We start from the raw sequence: 19989 nt of genomic DNA, 5'->3' as shown, positions 1-19989 counted from the left end.
ATGGAAGTATATATCATTGTGATCCCTAGATGAAACAATTGTAGATGTATAAGACAATTTGAACCAATAGTGTGATCCCTGCAATGGGCAATTCTTACACGCCACAAGCAATGTGGCACTTTTTATTTAAAACCACACATGATTTGCTTTCATGAATGTTGTCTTCCATATCATTCTTTAATTCAAGTTACATTAATTTTTGTTTTAAAAACAACTCCTGTAAGATGAGCAGTTTTAATTCAGGTTAATTTATTTTGGGTTGGAAGTGAAAAACAGGCCCACAAACATTTCTGACTGCATTCATAACCACGTAGTCAGCCACATTTCCAGTCTTGCGGGTTTGATGCATAGCTCTTATGACAGAATCTGCATGAGAGGGCATGGAACCTGTCAAAAAAGTATTTTATTTTTATCACTGCCCTACTCTCAAGAGAGACTCTTCGTGGGCCTTGTTTATATCCTAGTAAGACAGACTCCCCATATCATTCAACGAATTCTTTCTGTATGGGATCCCTTGTACGGCGGTCATTCACAGGGCACACTAATTTCTCCGTTTGCCTTACACACCAATAGCACTCCAAACGAATTATTTCTACAGCAATACAGTAATAATTATTATCTCTGATACTACTCCTAAAACAAAGTCATTGGTTAAAAATCAAAGGTAATAGTTCCTAACATGTGTTTGCACTCACATTCTTATTCTCGTAAAGACAAACACCAACATCTCCAACTATCATCTCAACATTTATGCCTCTTTCCGGTACAATGAATTATGCATCCAGAGGTTTCAAGATGTGAGCAATTGGATTATTACCAGCACTCACAAGGAACCAAACAATGGATTCTACAGGTTAAAGCATATTGATGACACGGTAGGGGAATGCTAGTAGATAGGTGCAAGTTCAGCTCCAACCAAACCAAACAGAGACTAAAACAGTAGAATTATTCTCAAATTTTTCTTCCTAAATACACCTGCAATGCCCATGAAACTATATTATGAGATCCCAAGACCATATATTCTTACAATTTAATTGTGTTGCAACCAACTAGCAGAAGCCAGTTCAAAAAGCTGAAACGATATCCCCATCACCTTCTACAGGTTAAAGCATATTGATGACACGGTAGGGGAATGCTAGTAGATAGGTGCAAGTTCACCTCCAACCAAACCAAACAGAGACTAAAACAGTAGAATTATTCTCAATTTTTTCTTCCTAAATACACCTGCAATGCCCCTGAAACTAAATTATGAGATCCCAAGAACATATATTCTTACAATTTAATTGTGTTGCAACCAACTAGCAGAAGCCAGTTCAAAAAGCTGAAACGATATCCCCATCACCTTCTCACTGGTTAACTCCGACTTCTCCTATATGCCAATTATTCAAGTCTTAGTGGAAACACTACATTTGGCACATTGTTTAATTTTAAATTAAATCCATGCAAATAACACGATGATCCAGTTTATTGCTATTCATATACAAAAAATATAGAAACATGTACTGAGCATGTCAAATCAACATGGAACCTGAATAACTGCAGATCTCAGTTTACATTTTTATATTTATTTTCAACATAAAACACACTCAAATATGATAATTGCACCAAAACTCTAGCTTTCTCACATGGATGATCATAAAGATTGCCCAAACTCAAAAACATTACAATCAAACCAATTGAGCAATTTCAAAAATCCCATTTCATGATTCAACAATATTACCATGAATCTTCTTAGATTTATCTTTAATCATCGAATTAACTACATTTTGAAGCAAGGTCATTACATTGAAATAAAGAATTTCATTTCATTAAAATAATGATGATGGTGGGCTCAAACATTTTCTCAGCCTTCAGACCAGATTTTGACACAATCTGCTCAACCTGCTGGATATATTCTTCACAGGTTGTATCTCAAATTGAAACGACATATTCCTTCATGAGTTACATCAAAATCACTCAAAAAGGTAGACGACATTCCAATAGATACTTGAATACTTAAGTTTAGATCCCCAGATGTTAATCAAGTTTAAATACAAAATACTCAGCTATTTTGCTGATGAAACAAGACCACCTAAACAATGATGTAAATCCTTTGTTCCTAATAGACTCAACTGCTTAAAACCTAAGAAGATGATGGTTGCACTTTGGACCCTATTGCCCTCCTGGCAAATGCTGGCAAACAAAAAGCAGCAGTATGCATCTGTGAACCCAAACCAGAAAAGTTAGACTCAAAGTGAGAAAAGATGAGACAATCTTATCTTGTTAGCTGCTATCTAATAAAGTTGATGAAAGATACAAGCATTAAATTAGCAAACATCCTAAATCAGACCGCACTTGCAAGCCCACATACATATTCAAGTACTTCGATCAATAAAAGGCTTCAAAAAGAAATTATGAAAATTTATAATAGAGAGTGAACAAACCTCTGAGTTATAGAACCTTAATGGGCCAAGGGATTTTAGATTACATTCCTGCTTGTCAATGGCATTGATAGGATCCCGAAAGTCTACTGGTGGCCCCTCAGTTGAACAAAGCATAAATCCAATCATTCCACTGCAAGAAACATTTGCACGTATGGACATTAACCCTTTAGAATCTTAGATATAAGAAACAGTTCCAATCAATTTAAACCTTCAAAAGCACTTCCCTCCCCTTCTGACATGGTCCTCACCAAATATTGCAATTTTCTTGACCAAGAAACATGTTTCAATATATGTCCTCACCAAATAATTTTTTGCTTGACCAAGAAACATGTTTCAATATACATGCCTTACATACTTAAATTAGATATGTAAAAGCTATCATTTTCAGGAACTATCCCATTCTAGAACTCAGAATGATTTCTTCTATACTATAAACCAAACTGAAATAGATCAAGAGCGACAATCATACCTTGGATAGGTAGGAACAGTTGTCCATGCATAATTTACTGATCCCTTGAAAGTTTGGCGGCACACGTTAACAATGTCTTCAATGATAGGCATGTGCAGCCACATACTTTCTGCTTGGGTACATACCACACCTCCTGGACGCAAAGCTCTTGCGACTGATTCAAAAAATGGCTTTTTGAACAGTTCCTCTGCAGGACCTGATTCCACCATAAACATAGTATCCCATAAGTATTAAATATGCAGTCAATACAACATAAAAAAACACCTCCTTTTATGTATAGCAGGATTCCATTCCACAGCATGGTAAAAGTATAAATTCAATTACCCAGGTAAACAGGAACAAACTCACAAAAACTTGTGACTCTTAAAACAATATAATATTCATAGAAGTTGAGAAAAATTCTATAAGATAAGTTTGTAAAGATAAAAATTAAACATAACACGCTAAAAGAATTCAATCAAACGAAAACTAGTAGAATTTTGAAAGGATGTGTAATTTACCCACCCTCTTTAAGGCATGCGTTGGAAAAGGCTCCTACTGGAGTTTGAAATTAACTTTCAAAATCAATCTATTCAAAACAAAACTTCAATAACTCTCCTAACCCCAACCTATGTCACAAAGTTTGCATTGGCTTCAAATTCAGCAAGGAAAAAAAATTAAGTTTATAGTAATTACTAATATGGTATAATGGACTAAAACATGAAGTTAAAGTTTTAAGTAAAATTTTAGAGGAAATATTAATGTATAAATAAAAGTAATCTTTTTTATTATAATGCCATGATGTAATTTTTAGATTAAAACAAAATATGTCATGATATAATAAACTAAATGTTATTGCAGAATATTATTGTATAGAAATAAATAAATAAAATGTGTCATTTAAATTTATTATTGTATCCATAATTTGTAATTACTATAATTTTTTAATTTATAATTGAGATTAAAGTTAAAAATTCAGAAATTGTCAGGGAATAAAATTTCTTTTATATTAATCTGGGGCGATTGAACAGATGCAACCAAACATCACACAATCAACCTAAACTTGGATTTTTGGAGCAGAGAGAAGATAAAATGTGTAAATGATGCTATTTTTGGAAATTAAATACAAAGAGATATCATACTTAGCTCCAGGAACAACAAAGAAGAATAATATGGTCATCTCTGTAAGGAAAAAAAAATGCTGTCTCCTCACTGCCTCAGGACTGTCACAAACAGAATTCTGTGCAGGTCAAATGTGCACTCCACAGGATGTTCTTCTGCAAGGAACTGTCCCGTAATCCACAAGATTGATTGGTAGACTATTCTCTGCTGGAAACCATGTTGCCTCAAACTCTAATATCTGACAATGTGTAAGGATTGGCGGTATTGAAAAATACCTAAGCAAGATTATCAGATAACAAGGGCTGTGTTCTCCTAGGTGAACACAGGATTGATTGGCAGACCATTGCCTGCTGGAAGCCATGTTGTGTCAAACTCTAATATCTGCCAACGTGTGAGGATTGGCAGTATTGAAAAATACCTTAGCCAGATTGTCAGATAACAAGAGTTGCATTCTCCTAGGTGAACCCCCTGATTAGACTGGCTTTATGGTCACTTGTGAATATCAAACACACAAGTCCTAGATGACTCTGATGCAAATTATGGTTCCTTTTAGTGTTTCAAATCAAACTGTCCTATGAATGAATGTGTCCTATGAATGAATGTTCCTTGTCATGCAGATTTACTTGATGTTCTAGGAATATCTTTAAATACCAAAACATACAAATAACCACACAATTGTGTACCAAGTCAGCTCCCAAAGGTTAATAGGAAACAGCAGTAGTCAGTAATTTGAATTTTAATAATATTAATATGAGGTCAGCTCCAGACATTACTGATAGAGCCCAAGCACCACAGGAACGACCCAAGATGGGGAGTGCAAAATCTCAGGGCATTAATAACTGTGGGCTGATGATAAGGCAAATGTGTGGTGATAAGTGCAAAGGGTGCTAGGAGAAGGTCAAATGTCTGGAGATGCACAAAAGTGAGATTAAATGGGGATGGATAAGGATCAGCACAGAGGCCGAACTTAGCACAAAAGTTTGCCAATTGTCCCTATGTAATTATTAAGAGATTCAATCAAAATAAGACCAAAGCTAAATGGAGAAATGTCTCACAAACGATAATGCACAACACAGCAGAACAAGATGGAGTGCACAGATTTCTTTTGTGCTACATCCATAGATGAAAAATCAAATACGTAAACTGAAAAGCCTCTTTTTTACAATTTTCAAAGTGTTCTTTTAAAAATTGGTACATGGATGAATTTCAAGGCATATGGAAACAATTTTCAAGAATTTATATTTATGTTTGCCGAATTTCAATTTTTTTTGGATGAATTACAACGAGCCTCTGTGTTTTCAATCCAAACCATAGCTAAAAATTCTATATTGAAGAAACCTTAGCTAAAGTTTGTTATTTAACTATTACAATTGAAGTAAAAAAAGATGTAACCCTAACCCTAAAAAAAAATCAGTTGCCTGTGCTGTGTGTCTGCTGCCTTCTAAGCATAAAAATGAGTGCAAAATAATGAAACTAAATAAATACAGAACCACTTTTTAAAAACTCAGAAAATAGCATAACAAATGTGGTGACTCACAATCACTCACAAGTAATATTACTACACTTTTGTGAACCCTCTGATGGCTCAAAACACGATATACATGAGAAGCATCATACCTATAGGATCGGAAGAATCTACAATAACTGCATCGTAAGTCCCTTCTGGGCAATCTCTTAGAAAGGCAACACCTGCAAAAGGAGGATTATAGATAACATGAAATCTTCATCACATACAAAAGTTACAACCCACAACAACATAGAAACTGTCTATGATAGTCTCTAAGAATAAATATCAAAATTGCAATTATAATATACAGAGAAATATTCTCACAATTACACAAACATAGGCTCATCAGGGAAATTTGTATAAAATATTGGAGGATCTCGATGCTTAAACAAAAGAAATATCATACCATCACCAATGCAGAGCTTGACACGAGGGTCTTGGAAGCCTACTGCAATGTTAGGAAAAAACTCTTTTGATACCTGCATAGACAGATTTGGGGATATTACTTCTACAACAGTTCCAAAAACACTTGCAAACAACAGATCATTTCATCATAATGATGGATGAAGATCACAGACTGAACCAAAATGTCAATGGAAAAACTTTCTTGTACAGTTTTTCCAAAAAAGTTTTCTTCCCAAAATAGTGACATAATTATTAACTTATTATATATTAAGAAATATGCCTTATGGCTTCTTTGCTTTTGTTAATTTTCATATTTCCTTCTTTCTATACTTGTTTATATACTTCAAGATGAGTTCACTTACAAGAAAATATACTTGTTTATAATCACTAATATGTTTTTCCTATAACTCATTTGAGGATCCTTGGAACTACACAACGTAATAAAGAAACAGGGTTCAACATAAATCATGATACATAGAAAGATACTCTTCTAAACTAACAGAGAACATGGATCTCGTGTTGAAAACTTGAAAGGTATCCAAAAGAATCACAGGGCCATTCCGCCATGACATAAGAGTAAGAAAATAGGGATCGGCCCCTTAAGTCTGTTGGAGGTGACTCTTGGCACATACCAGATTAGCATTCAGATGGATCTGTGCTAATCATATGCTTGTCCTAGCTGCTGATGCCCAAGGAGACAACTTACTTGTGGTCACCTAATTTGAAGTCTTCAAAGTGCCACCTTGAAAAAATTTGAATGATAATGGTGTGTGCACTCATAGCACATAACCATTTCCGCATTCAGATGGACCTGTGCTGATGCCCATGGAGACAACTAACTTGTAGTCACCTAATTGAAGTCTTGAAAGTGCCACCGTGAAAAAATTTGAATGATAATAGTGAGTGCACTCATGGCACATAGTCATACCATTGCCTTCAGATGGATCTGTGCTAATCATATACTTGTCCTAGCTACTTATGCCCATGGACACAATTTACTTGTAGACACCTAATTTGAAGTCTTGAAAGTGCCACCTTCTTGAAACAATATGAATGTTAATGGTGGGTGTGCTCATTATATTTGTCTTTTTTTACAGTTAACAGTTATGTTTGATTAAGATGGCAAAGGTAGGTTGAAGTCCCATGCAAACTTAAGGACAATTACAAATAATTGTACATCATACATGGAATCCCTTCAGGTAGATATTTATAAATGATTCTTATCAAAGAGTGAATCTAGACAGAGAACTCCTAAACTATAAGATACAGCAGACAGGAAAGAATAAAAATATAATTAGAAAAGCATATCTTTCACTCTAGAAAGCTGCATAAAAATGTCAGGAAAATAAAAACACACTGTTCAGTTGTTTTACAGGAATATTGTCTTTCCATTTTCCATTCATGCAAACAATATAAAAAAGTAACCTTCTAACAGTCTCAATCTGGGAGTTACTTCAGGGAAACAACCACTGCATGAAGATTGTGTTCAGAGTACTTACATCTACAACCATCCCATCAATTTCACATATATCAATTTGCTCTACTGAATTATGTCGCGATACCTCACGAAGAACCCCACCATCACCTCCTCCAATGACCAATACCTACAGCAGGACAAACATGACAAAACTCTGTTAGATACAAACCATGACCTATACTCTCTATATTATTCAACTGAATAAAATTAGTGAATCGCAAAAAAACAATCAGAAGAGAATAGCAATACATTGTATCTGTACCATATCTTCGAGTTGGTCAATGGCAAGATATCATGCCACATGATATAGGGACATGTATATTAATAGTCCAACATTTTAAACAACACTTACAGAGACACCATTGACTATGCAAAATACAAGGCATAGATACTAAAAGTAACTTGAAATTGGAGAAAGAAGCTCAATAAGAATGTATGATCTGTAACAGATATCTATACAAGCTCGAAACGTGTGCAAACAACATCAATACGTATTACCAGATGTGAAACGAAAATAATTCCCACATCATTTTGTAAAGTCGGCACATAAATGACATGAATTTAAAATAAGAGGCTACAGTTTACACAGTTCCTATTGAAAAGAAATAATATAAATAATTAATAAACCAATACAGGAAAAGCAATGCTAGTAGAATCCTTAAAAGTAATAGAAAGAAAACAATGTCATTCTCACAATATAACATAATTTACATACAATAGCAAACCTTTTTCAGGAGAAACCCAGCAAAAACAGAACACTCACTGTATTAACTTAACCGTTCACGATACAACATGAAATTTCTATCTTGTGCTTAACCCTAAACCATGTGTGATTATTTATAGGCAAATAACTACAGAAAACCACTAAGCAGTATTAAATTATAACAGGTATAAGACCTTGAGCCAAAAAAACACCTTCAAAGAGAGCCCAAGTAATGTTTTTGTAAGCTACCCTGCAACCCGTGCTTCAGGTGGGCACTACGTTCCTAAACCCCCAGGAGGGGCAATGTCATAGGCTCCACTAATTCTGGACAAGTGTACAGTCTATAAAGTGTGCAAAACATGCACAGTTTAAACATGTATCTAATGACTAAGTCCCTTGTTTCCCGATCATTTGATACCCTTCATAGGCCAAATCATCCATATCACTCCATTGGTTATCTACATTAACATACATGTATCATGTGTGTGTATGTATGTATGTATACATACACACGCATGTATGTCCATGTCATGTGTGCATGTATGTATACATACACACGCATGTGTGTACATATATGCATATACATGTATACTAAAATAAATAACCAATGGACTGATATGTATATATGTATGCATATACATATACATGTATATATGTGTGTGTATAACTATACACACACATATATATATGGATGTATATGCATAGATACATACACATAGACATACACTATGTATATCTGTATGTACATGCGTAGACACACACTGTGTATGTATCACACATATACATGGATGTGTATGCACAGATACATACACATAGACATACACTATGTATGTATGTGTGTACCTGTGTAGACACGCACTGCGTATGTATGTATGAATGTATGCATACATGCAAAGACACACACTTGTGTGTATAGTATGTATGTATGTATATACATACATGCATAGACACACACGTGTGTGTATGGTATGCATGTATGTATATAAACGCATAGACACACACGTGTGTGTATGGTATGTATGTATGTATATACATGCTACATACATGCATAGACACACACACGCACGTGTGTATCTTTCTGTGTGTGTGTTGAGTTTTATTGAATTCCATCCTCAAACAAAAGCTGAAACAACAAGACATTTGACAAAAGCTTTTGAAAATAGAGCTAAAAAGTGCACACACTTACTCAGCAAAGAGGTAAATTAAAAAAGATCAGCCAAGCAAAGAATATACTCACAAAAGCTCAAGTTAATGATCTGCTTAAAGTTAGAGCTAAACATTGATTATGAAACATCAAATCTCTCAACTTTGAAACATAATTAAGAAAATAATTTGCATTAAATGATCAGTAGTGTATGTCGTGTTGGACTTTAGTAACAGTCAAATCTTCAATGGAAAAGCATTAAAACAAAAAGGTTTAGGAAAACAGAAACCTTTTTTGGGTTAGGAATTGAGCAAAGGGGGAGATGTGTTATCATCTCCTGATAAGCACATTCGTCCCTTTCAGTCAACTGAATCACACCATCTAGCACCAAAACCTTCCCATAGGTTGCAGACTGCACAGAGCACACCAAAGTGAGAACATATGAAACTTCACAAGTAAATCCCAATAAAAGAATTATAAAGAGAAATGAACCAAAATATTAAACTATTTGGTTACATCAATCCATCAACCAAAAAACACACACCTCAAACACCATGACATCTTGAAAATCTGATTTGCCCTGGAACAAAACCTTGTCAACTTTAAGGGAATGTGCCTCTCCTGAAAATTATAAACTATTAAAAAGCCTTCATGAAATGGTGATCATCAATTGCGTGAGCTTTGAAATATACTGTTAAAAATTAAGAATTATGCAGGAAAAATATGATGCAATGTTCACGATATTGACATTGCAATCTTCTGATGCAACCCTATAAGAATTAAATACTCGTTATGCACCATGAAATTTACGTTACAGGTAAACATCATGCATTTTCCTGCTGTATTCAACCAAAAAAGCTTCTCATAAGTGGCTAATAACATGGCTTGGTATGTTGACAGTTACCATCTTAAAAAGCAAATAGATCATTTTAAGTCATGTAAACTACCAGATAAAACTGTAGTAGATATTGTACCATGTAATGTATATTGCTTATTTTTTCTGTTTTGGTAACACCTTGTTTAAAGTAAGAATAAATGTTTATAACTTAACATAAGTGGCTAATAACATGGCTTGGTATGTTGACAGTTACCATCTTAAAAAGCAAATAGATCATTTTAAGTCATGTAAACTACCAGATAAAACTGTAGTAGATATTGTACCATGTAATGTATATTGCTTATTTTTTCTGTTTTGGTAACACCTTGTTTAAAGTAAGAATAAATGTTTATAACTTAACATCCACCCTTGGTAGGTGGCGCAACTTGCAAAAGTGGCAATTCCAAATCTGCTGATAGAGCATGTCCTTTTGAGGACAAGCAAACCCAGTTACACCAGCATGCTAGCTGATTAAGAAGATACCAGCATAATGCTCAATCATATTGTTTGTTTTACTTTTAACTAACAATTCATTTAATGGTTAGATTCAGTACTTTTTAATGACAAGCAAAAGCATCTAACTTAATGCATTAGTGTGACTATCACATAAGACCTGTAAATTTGTTACACTGGATAGTTGTTTCACCCATAATTGTTCTAGTATCTATACAGAAATTTGTATTCTTAGACTCTGATTCTATCTGATCATTGCAAAAATGATTTGCAAAGCCTGGAATAGTTATACACAAATCTAAACATCTGGCTTAAAGCTGTTTCCACTCAGTCTTGATAAAAACCTTTAAACTGTGTCAAATTGACCACTTAGGTCCTACTGTTTGAATAGCATATAACAGTTCCAGGAGGATATGCTGTAACAAGCTAGATAGCAGTAGGTTCCATGAACATGTCTTTGGTGACCTTAGGGTATGGATAACAATAAATTGCAGCAGTCCTGATGAGCAACTTTAAGGTATGTGTCCCAACGGGAAAGAATCTGTAATTCTTGTCCATTTCCTTGTCCTTCTCAGCAGACCTAAGATAAGTGAAATTTAGCCTCATGCCTCTTAAGCTCATAAACTGAGAATGGATGGCCAGACACACCAGCCAATCAAGAGAAGACCTGACATTATAGTAGTAGTTACTAGTTATTGGCACTTAGCCCAAACAGACTTATGAACAAAGTGGTCAGTCATTCTAATCATACCCAGTAAAACCAATTCATCTGGGAGCTATATATCTCCTTTTCCATCAGCAGGGTCCTTTGTCTGATGTGGATCTATGAAGACGAACTAGGTCCAGAAATCATTGTGGCTGAGTCTGAATCAGTATTATATTCTCATCTTACTTGAACTGTTTAAAGATGGTATAATCCATATGAGAATAGAATAGGGGCAGGTAGATCAGATCAGGCAGCCCTTCTATAACAGGGCTAAATCTCATAATATGTGAATATTTATAGATGTCTAAACTCTTCTTGGAAATTGGATGTTACAGCTAGTCTCACCTGTTTGTGGAAGCTTAAATTTCAAGGAAGCTGCTTGAAAGTCAATTTGAAGATGGTTATAGTCACATCAATGAGGCTTACCTCCCTCTAGGTTTCAGAACACAGTAAAGTCTAGATGGTAACAGTTATGGCAAGTACAGATGACAACCACAAAGTGTAATGTGCATTTAGTTGAATCAACTAGAAAGAGTAGTAGGAAAATTTAAGGTTAATTTCGAGATGATTAGAAATGAATGGCTATAAGTAAACTAAGTTCAAACATCAAAGAAAAGCCTTTGGCATACAACTTTCACGATAAAGTTGCTGCTTTGAATTCTGGTTAACTTTAGTATTCCTTTTTTCAACTGCTCTGAAAACTAATGTAAAATTGAAAAGAAGCCCGTCAAAGCTGTGCAGCATTTGAATCTATTTAGTTTTTTTAAAACCACACTATCATCCCAAATTAGTATAGAAGCATTAAACAAAGTTCAATGAATTTCTGACAATTATCAGAACAAAAAGGAAAACAACCATATTTGCATATAAAGAAACTGGTAGCTATCTACAAAAAACATCAAGAGGCATGCATTAATACAAAAAATACAGATAAACTACAATGCAGATACAAGAGTTAGACCATTTGAGATTAAATGGTGGCACTGTCATCCCAACTGAGTATACAAATATATCCGATGAACAATCATAAATGCCATCAGGCCAATTGTCAATACAGGTATATCAAAAAAACCTCCACGGTCGTTGTTTAACAATTAACCCAATTGGGTAGACAAATAGATAGACCGATTTATTCATTCATGGACACTAATGTTAGGAATGATTAATGTTCGTAGATTTGATCAGGTTTAGTTCATGTGTGCATTAACATTTAAATTCAATCCTCAAAATATAAATTGCAATGGGATGCAAACCAAAAAACTATCAACTCAATTAACCAGAAAAAACTCAACGCATGTGTCAAAAAAACCAAACTAGAATAGAGACATTTCAATATCTTTTTAAGCACAGAAAAACTTTAAAGCTGTCAACCAAAACACAAACAACCTCTAAAATCTATACATGATATAGGCAGAAGGGTCGAAATTTTGTATACTTAAACAAACCTAATCTGCCCAACCAAGTATACCAAAATATCCAAAAAAAACAAACAGCTTGTCCGCTATGTCAACACAGCCCAAACGAAAGGAAAAGAACACAATTCAAGACTTGGAGAAATGGGTTTAACCATTTAAGTTTAAAGGAGAAAAATATCGGCCTAACATTGGGCAAAGTACTATCAGAGTAAACATATATGGATGTATAAAGACAGCCAAGCAAAATAAAAAATAAAAAATCAAATTTGCATATTGTATTGACATAGGAAAATTACCAAATCTACAAAACATGAACATACATTTACATTGCAGAGAAAAAGACACAGAGATGCTTGGACGCAATAATGAAACAAATAAAACTCCTTATTCAGCGCCGAAACTGATAGGAAAAAACGGTTTAAAAAAACATTGTTCGAGATTGCTTTAGAGATGAAAACAGATGATAAAAACAAGGAAGCAGAGAGCCATGTTCAAGGATAGTCGGGTTTGCACATTTGGGTTTTAGAGAAAAAGCTATCAGCCCAATTGGGTCGAATAGCATATAATAAAAAACCTCATTGGCTGCATCAAAACAGCCAAAGATTGCTGCAAACATAAATACAAGTGATATCAATCCACATAAAAAAATTCTCATGTAAATGATCAAAACCTGTGTTATAAGCTTGCTCTGATTAACATTTCAATTCAGCCTTCAGCCTCATCCAACCCTACATTTTCTTAAAAATAACGAATTTTAGAGCAAAAGGCCACTAACCAGGCCACATTGGACTCATTTCAGCAAACCAGCCAGCGATAACAGAGGGGTAACTCTCCGCTGCTCCATCCTCCATGGCAGTCTCTTGCGAAGATGGCGCTGCTGAATGGTTGTCGATTTCTTCCTGGGACCTTGGTCTTTTTATGGGCAGATCCAAGGCAACAGAAGAAGGTCCATTATTGGTGTTGTTGTCTGCCATGGAGTTAAATCAGAACCGACTAAATCTAGCTTTTCTGCAAAAGGTAGTTTCGTACTTATTCTCAGGCCACCTCCTGCAATGAGAACGAGGGTCGAAAGAAATTATTCCAAAACTTTTCGCCCACTAATTCCTGCAATTTCCCGGATGCGCGTATTACTTTACAGACTTTTATTTCAAATGCAATTCAACTTTTACAAATGAATTCCCACCTTTCCTTATCCCCCATGGATGGTCTTAAACCCCTACACAAGAATCTTCCTTAAGCCGACACCTCCTCAACAAAATCCAACGGCTCTGACCATTTACAAAGATCGTCGGCCGAGTAACATGCCCAATGCTTAGACAACCACAGTAAATTCCTGAGTTAGGGTTTTATAATTCACCCATATCTAATTATTGATGTTAATGTGGATTTAATCTGCCATAATTGCAGTGATCTTTTGTTGTGAGGTTTCCAATGGGTGTTTAAAACGTGGCATTGCATGCGTCATGAGACAAATGATTTTGACAGTTTCATCTTTTTAAATTGTATGTAAAACATTGTTAGAACTTCTGTGCTGGCTAATAAGTACCTAATTATTAGGGTTTTTCCTTGTTTGGCTTCCTGCAAGTCAACATGGGAAATGATGAGTCAATTTTTTATGTGCTTGTAGCAATTATTTCTGGTCAATTGATTCCCTTCCAGTCCCTCTTTATACCTTGTTTAAGTGTTAGCCAGTGAGCCAGTGAGCAAGTGAGCATACTGCATGCCCAAAAGCATAACTGGCCAATAAGCATGTTGCATCCCCAAAAGCAAAACTAAACTTATGATTCTTTGGATCCCCACTTGCATTTCTAACCATTTGTTAAATTGGGTGCATGGTGGGGATGAGGATATAACAAAAGTTTGCATTCTAATAAAGTAATGAAAAATTAAATTAATTGTATATTCTATGTATAAGGGAATTTTTGTTTTTGTTAAAAAGGGTGTTGTAGTTGGTTAAAGATTTTGGGATCATTCATGTAGGTTTCGAGATTGATACTTTTATGTAGGTCCCGAGATTGATGATCTCCACCTCAAGTTATCTAGTGGTTGGCTTGTTCCAACCTAGTCTATCACCTCAAGAAGTTAGTAGGGGGCTCACCCTATCAAAAAACTAAGATCACAATTGTTGGGCTAACCTATTGATTCTTATGCTATGAGATTTCCACAATCCATATGTTGGGTTAACCTGCTAATTTCTATGGTACAAGATTTCCACAACCCGTAATATAGAGGGAATGCAGTTTTTGGATTCAATTAAGTTGATGCAACAATCTTGAACACAATTGACTTTATTAATTCCTCTCGATTTCTAAAAAAAAATTATTACCTTATTTTTAATTTGTTGTAACTTTTTTATATTTATTATAAAGATTATTTAACATTGAATATTTAATATTTTGTAACAATTGTATCATTCGTAATAGTTATTAGTCATTGTATCAATAAACATTATAAGTATTGAAAATTAGTTCTTGTATTAGATCATTTGTATCTAATGTATTAAACATTATTTTAAACATTTAGATCATGATAGTGGTATTATTGTTAATTATGTTTATTGTTTGTTGTCTTGCAAAATTTCACTGAAATGATTGAATGCATAACAAGACTTGATTAAAGTGCAAGAGACAAAAAGTTAATTCTTGTTTGTAGCATAGCAAGTTTCAATAATCTTCATTGACACTACCATAATTTATATTGTGGATGCAATTACAAAAGAATCTTTGATAAATGTACCAAAGTTATGAGAATCACAAGTTTAGAATCAGAAAGTCCAAAATTGCATCAATGGGACAAAACTACATATTTGAGGGATTAATGTCAAAGATTGGAATTAACATAAATTCACATACAATTTCAAAATTTACATCACATCTATCTTTAATTTATTTTCACGTAGAATTTGAGAATGTACATAATACATTTGTCTTAACTCATTCACCTTAAATTTGAAATTTGTATCACTTTTTAGTAGTTTCAATATTCTTATCTCAAACATCAAAATAAACAAATTTTACCTACATTTATATTTGAAATATAATCAAATTAATGTTACTATTTCAAATCATTTTAATTTTATTACACATGTACATTTATTCACCCTAAATTATTTGAAGAGAATTTTAATTTTATTTACTGTTTTTTAGACTTGAATACAAATGAGAAAAGTAGTATGTTCACGGTTGGGTTAAGGCATAGGCATATTGAACTTTACAAAATCAAGAGTTGTAATAAAAGTATTTATATTGATATATTTAGAAGATATAAGAGTTGATTAATTAGTTTTACCAACAAACAAACAAAAAAGTTTTTTAATGGAGAATTTTGATTAGAGAGTATTATTTTTTATCTTGCCTCTTTAAACAAGACAATAAGATTGTCGATTGTTAGATTGTCTTTATACTTGATACAATATTACTATAAATTGTACAGTAGCTCACATCCTCATCATTACAAAATGACCAAATTTTATCTCTCTCTTCCTTAACTATTGTCTATGTATCAAATCGCCCATATAAAATAATAGAAATAAGCCATCAACATATTTTACCTCTTCGAATCAGCCCCGATTTTGACTGCTTTATAATCAAAAACATATTTTACCTCTAACTCAATTTCTACTCCATCCATAAATTAAAAACATTATTCAATGAAAAATGCTATGTGATGGAGCATAGGAGGATTGATCAAATTGGGCTTGAGAGAAAACGTCTAGTAGAACATTAGACCTTGAGTTCCTTTTCCGTATGTGGGGATTCCTACATTACTACATTAGGTTAGTGGCAACAGTTAGAATATCTTCAATGGTTTTGTGTAGATTATTAAAGGTGATGGCACCTTTCATTTAAATATTACTATTGCATGTTTGACCACTATAAAAATAGTTCAAGAATATTTATGTCTTGTCATTGATAAAGTAAGAGCTAGCATGAGAGATTTGGTCATGCCTCATTATTTTACTCTCATCTCCATGATGAGTGGGCCTACTCAAATATTGATATTTTATATTTTAAAGAGACCAAATATTTATATGTAGTATAGAATATAAATATCAAAGAATTGATTAGTGAATGGTAAAATTTCATAGATATGTTTTGTTTTTTTAATAGTGATTAGGTTATTTCATATTCATTAATAAGTACATGTAAGATAATATATTTTATATGAAGATTGGTAGATAATTTTTATTATTTAATTATGTATTGTTTTTTATTTTTATGATTTGAATATGATATCTATGTGTAATTATTTATTATAGGTCTGTTTAGATTGATATTGACCTTCATCAGTTTTTAGGTGAGATTTAAACTTTAAATTTTTAAGTTTGAATTTTTTAATTTGGGTGTTTTGTTTCCTTCCTTAGCTAATAGTTATGAGCCAACTAAATATGATTTATTTCAAATTACAAGTTAAGGCGGTAACTAACCCTAGTTTATTTAGAATATCTATATGTGCAAGGAAAAGTGATTTTGAGATGAGTGCAAACAACAAAGGAAAACACTCAAAATCACAAATTCAAAGCAATATCAAGATTAGGCAAAAAAGAAGTCAAACTAGCATATGATCTAACAAAATGAAATTATATCAAACCCCTCGTTGAATAGATTTGTCCATAATGTTTGATTGGATGTGTGCTCACTCAAGAATCTAACAACATAATGGTGCTCCAATGCAAAATGGGTGAGAGAGATAAAAATGGTTAAAGATTTGATTTGTACGATTTTGGATGAGATGAATGGATGAGTGGTAAAGATTGATTGATGAAGATGGAGGGTGGAGGATGAAGGAGAGGAATAAAGGAATTAAAAAATCATTTTAGGGTACTTGAGGGGACACGCTCATATTTTTATATAAGAAGCCCTTGTGCTTGATGTGATGGAAGGAGTTGACCTTACTTAATCAAAGATTAAGTGTATGCACATGCTTAGAGGAGTGGATTAGATGGATATTAGGATTAGGATTAGGATGCGAGTGGGATAGTTGAAGGATGCAAGTGGATGAGGGAAAATATGAATTTTTAATTAATTTTAATTCAAAATTGGAGAAAAGTGGAGATGGGATTTGATCAAATAAAAAAGGTTATTTATTTAAATAAATACATGAATAAGTAAAGATATAAATGAATTATGTAAAATTAACCTAAAATGATAAAGGAACAAAGGGATAAATTTGATCAAATGGCAATGATCAAGTTTAGGTGTCTACAATTTGCCTCTCTTTGAGATGGTGTTATGAAGTAGCATCATTTCAAAGAAAATTAAAACATAAAACTTGGAAGAAAAATGTTCAGATCATGAAAGATGCCTCAGCCATTCAAAAGAGTGACTAGATAAATAGATGAATATGTAAAGATATAGATGAATAGGTAAATTAAATGAATTAACTCACCTAAAAGGATTGAGGAATAAAGGGATAAATTTGATCAAATGGTAGTGATCAAATTTACGTGTTAACATTTTGTCCCTCTTTGAGATGGTGTTACGAAGTAGCATCATTTCAAAGAAAATAAAAACATAAAGCTTGGAAGAAAATGTTTAGATTATTATTTAGCATTTTCTGTGAGGCACTGAGTTATGAGGAACCAAGATGATTTCATAGCCAATGCATGGGACTAACTCAACAAACAAAAATGTTAGTCTAACATCTCACAAAGTTGCAAGGAACTTTGAGGGAAATAATGCTAAAAAACTACAAGTAAAAGATATGTCCCAATGTAACATAAGACCATAAGGATCCTTTGTGGGAGTAACGCAGGACACATCAAAAAGACACAAGCAAGTAGAAAGGCAAGACTATGCCCCTAGCTTCGCCATTTACAATGCACCATGATAAAAAAAAGGATCGTGATAACCACAAGGAGGTAAAATGAAGAAGCTCAAGATAAAAATAAACAGAGATCCAAAAGAACCAACGAAATAACAAGTATCTCAAGTACCTTGACATAGGGAAGATTGATGGATGGGATTGATTCTTCTCATATAAGGAAGGATACATTCGACGACGATTGATGATGGATACTAAACTAGGATTCCTATGGCAAGAGACAAGTGAGACACTTGAAACCTCAAGGATACCCAAATATTATTGTTGAAGAACCATCTCTATAGGGACAAAATCTCGACAACACACAATCAACTAAAACAAAAGATGGGACCTAAGGACACATATGTACAAATGATCTTAGGTGGAGATACACAATTGACGCTATGCGCAAGACATGATTTACAAGATGTACAAGAGCTTGGGATGATGGATGATGAACTAAAGAAAAATGTGATGCTACCTTAGTCAAGTTGAAAAACCATGACAAAATGATGAGCAATGGGGTGATGTTGATGTGGGAATGATATACCCAAAACAACACAAGGATTGGATTAATGGTGTATGGAGTGTTGTTGAGGTGGGAACAACATATCCAAAAATAATAGAAAGATTGGATTGATAGTGGGTGGAGTGTTGTTGATGTGGGAACAATATATCCCAAAACAACGCAAGGATTAGGAAGGATGCATCCTAATGATGATGATTAAATTATGATCAAGGCTTGCAACAAGGCCATGAACAAGACCAAGGATGTGATTAGGTGATTTTTTTATTGGTGTTTGATGTTGGATAATTGGAGTAGATTTATAGGATTTGCATGTGATGGTGGATTGCGATGAGCATTGGGATTAATGAGATGCATGGCATTGGATTGCATGGGGGTAGCCTAGAGATAGATGTCAATGACAAGGGATGTAAGAGGTAATGGAATGATGTGATATGAGGAATTGAGAGATGAAGGAGAGGATGAAAAAGATTTGGAGATAGAAGCATTATGGGATGAGGATTGGGAGATGAAAGGATTACCAATGAAGGATGGAGGTCAGAAAGGATTAGGAGATGAAAAGATAATGGATGAAGGGATCAATGGATAGATGGTGGGTGTGATAGGGTCTCTAAGGATTACGTCATGAAAGGGAAATATATTCCACCACTCTAGATATGTTATCCATGATAAGACATGTTAGTAGGAGCATGATAGGATGGAAGGTAGGATGACTAGAGGATGAGGGAGGTAGATGGAAGGTGGGATGATGGGTGGACAAGCACTATGAAGGTGTGTGGAAGGACTACATAGATGGGAGGAAGGATGTGCAGGTAAGAATTTAAATGGAGGAAAAGTGTGATGGGGAAATAGATGCCAAGAGGTACCCAAAGCATGTATACATGGTGACCTTTAGTTATATCAAGATCCAAAGGAGGATAGAAGAAGTGAAATGGATAGGATATGATGGGTATGGTAGGTAGGTGGGATGGAGGAAGTGAT

At 34.1% G+C, this 19989-nt stretch overlaps 1 protein-coding gene across 2 annotated transcripts; it reads right to left on the bottom strand.

Moving 5' to 3' along the window:
* Positions 1-1716: 1716 nt before the first annotated feature.
* Positions 1717-14036, bottom strand: LOC131063808 (spermidine synthase 1). 2 transcript variants are annotated; one of them, XM_057997750.2, is made up of 10 exons: positions 13864-14036; positions 13456-13784; positions 9774-9850; positions 9519-9641; positions 7405-7509; positions 5907-5979; positions 5611-5682; positions 2893-3088; positions 2424-2553; positions 1717-2200 (listed from the first exon to the last, which is right to left on the bottom strand). In XM_057997750.2, the coding sequence occupies exons 2-10, from the start codon at positions 13652-13654 to the stop codon at positions 2123-2125; spliced, it is 1053 nt and encodes a 350-aa protein (XP_057853733.1). In that variant the 5' UTR covers positions 13655-13784; positions 13864-14036; the 3' UTR covers positions 1717-2122. The 2 variants fall into 2 exon arrangements, with proteins under 2 accessions (XP_057853733.1, XP_059065552.1); XM_059209569.1 differs by having other exon boundaries at positions 13456-14024.
* Between the last annotated feature and the right edge of the window lie 5953 nt (positions 14037-19989).

This window comes from Cryptomeria japonica, chromosome 8 (assembly GCF_030272615.1).
Source record: "Cryptomeria japonica chromosome 8, Sugi_1.0, whole genome shotgun sequence".
In the NCBI taxonomy this organism is placed as follows: domain Eukaryota; kingdom Viridiplantae; phylum Streptophyta; class Pinopsida; order Cupressales; family Cupressaceae; genus Cryptomeria; species Cryptomeria japonica.
The sequence above is the reverse complement of the archived record's forward strand: the minus strand, read 5'-3'. Positions and strand labels throughout refer to the sequence as shown.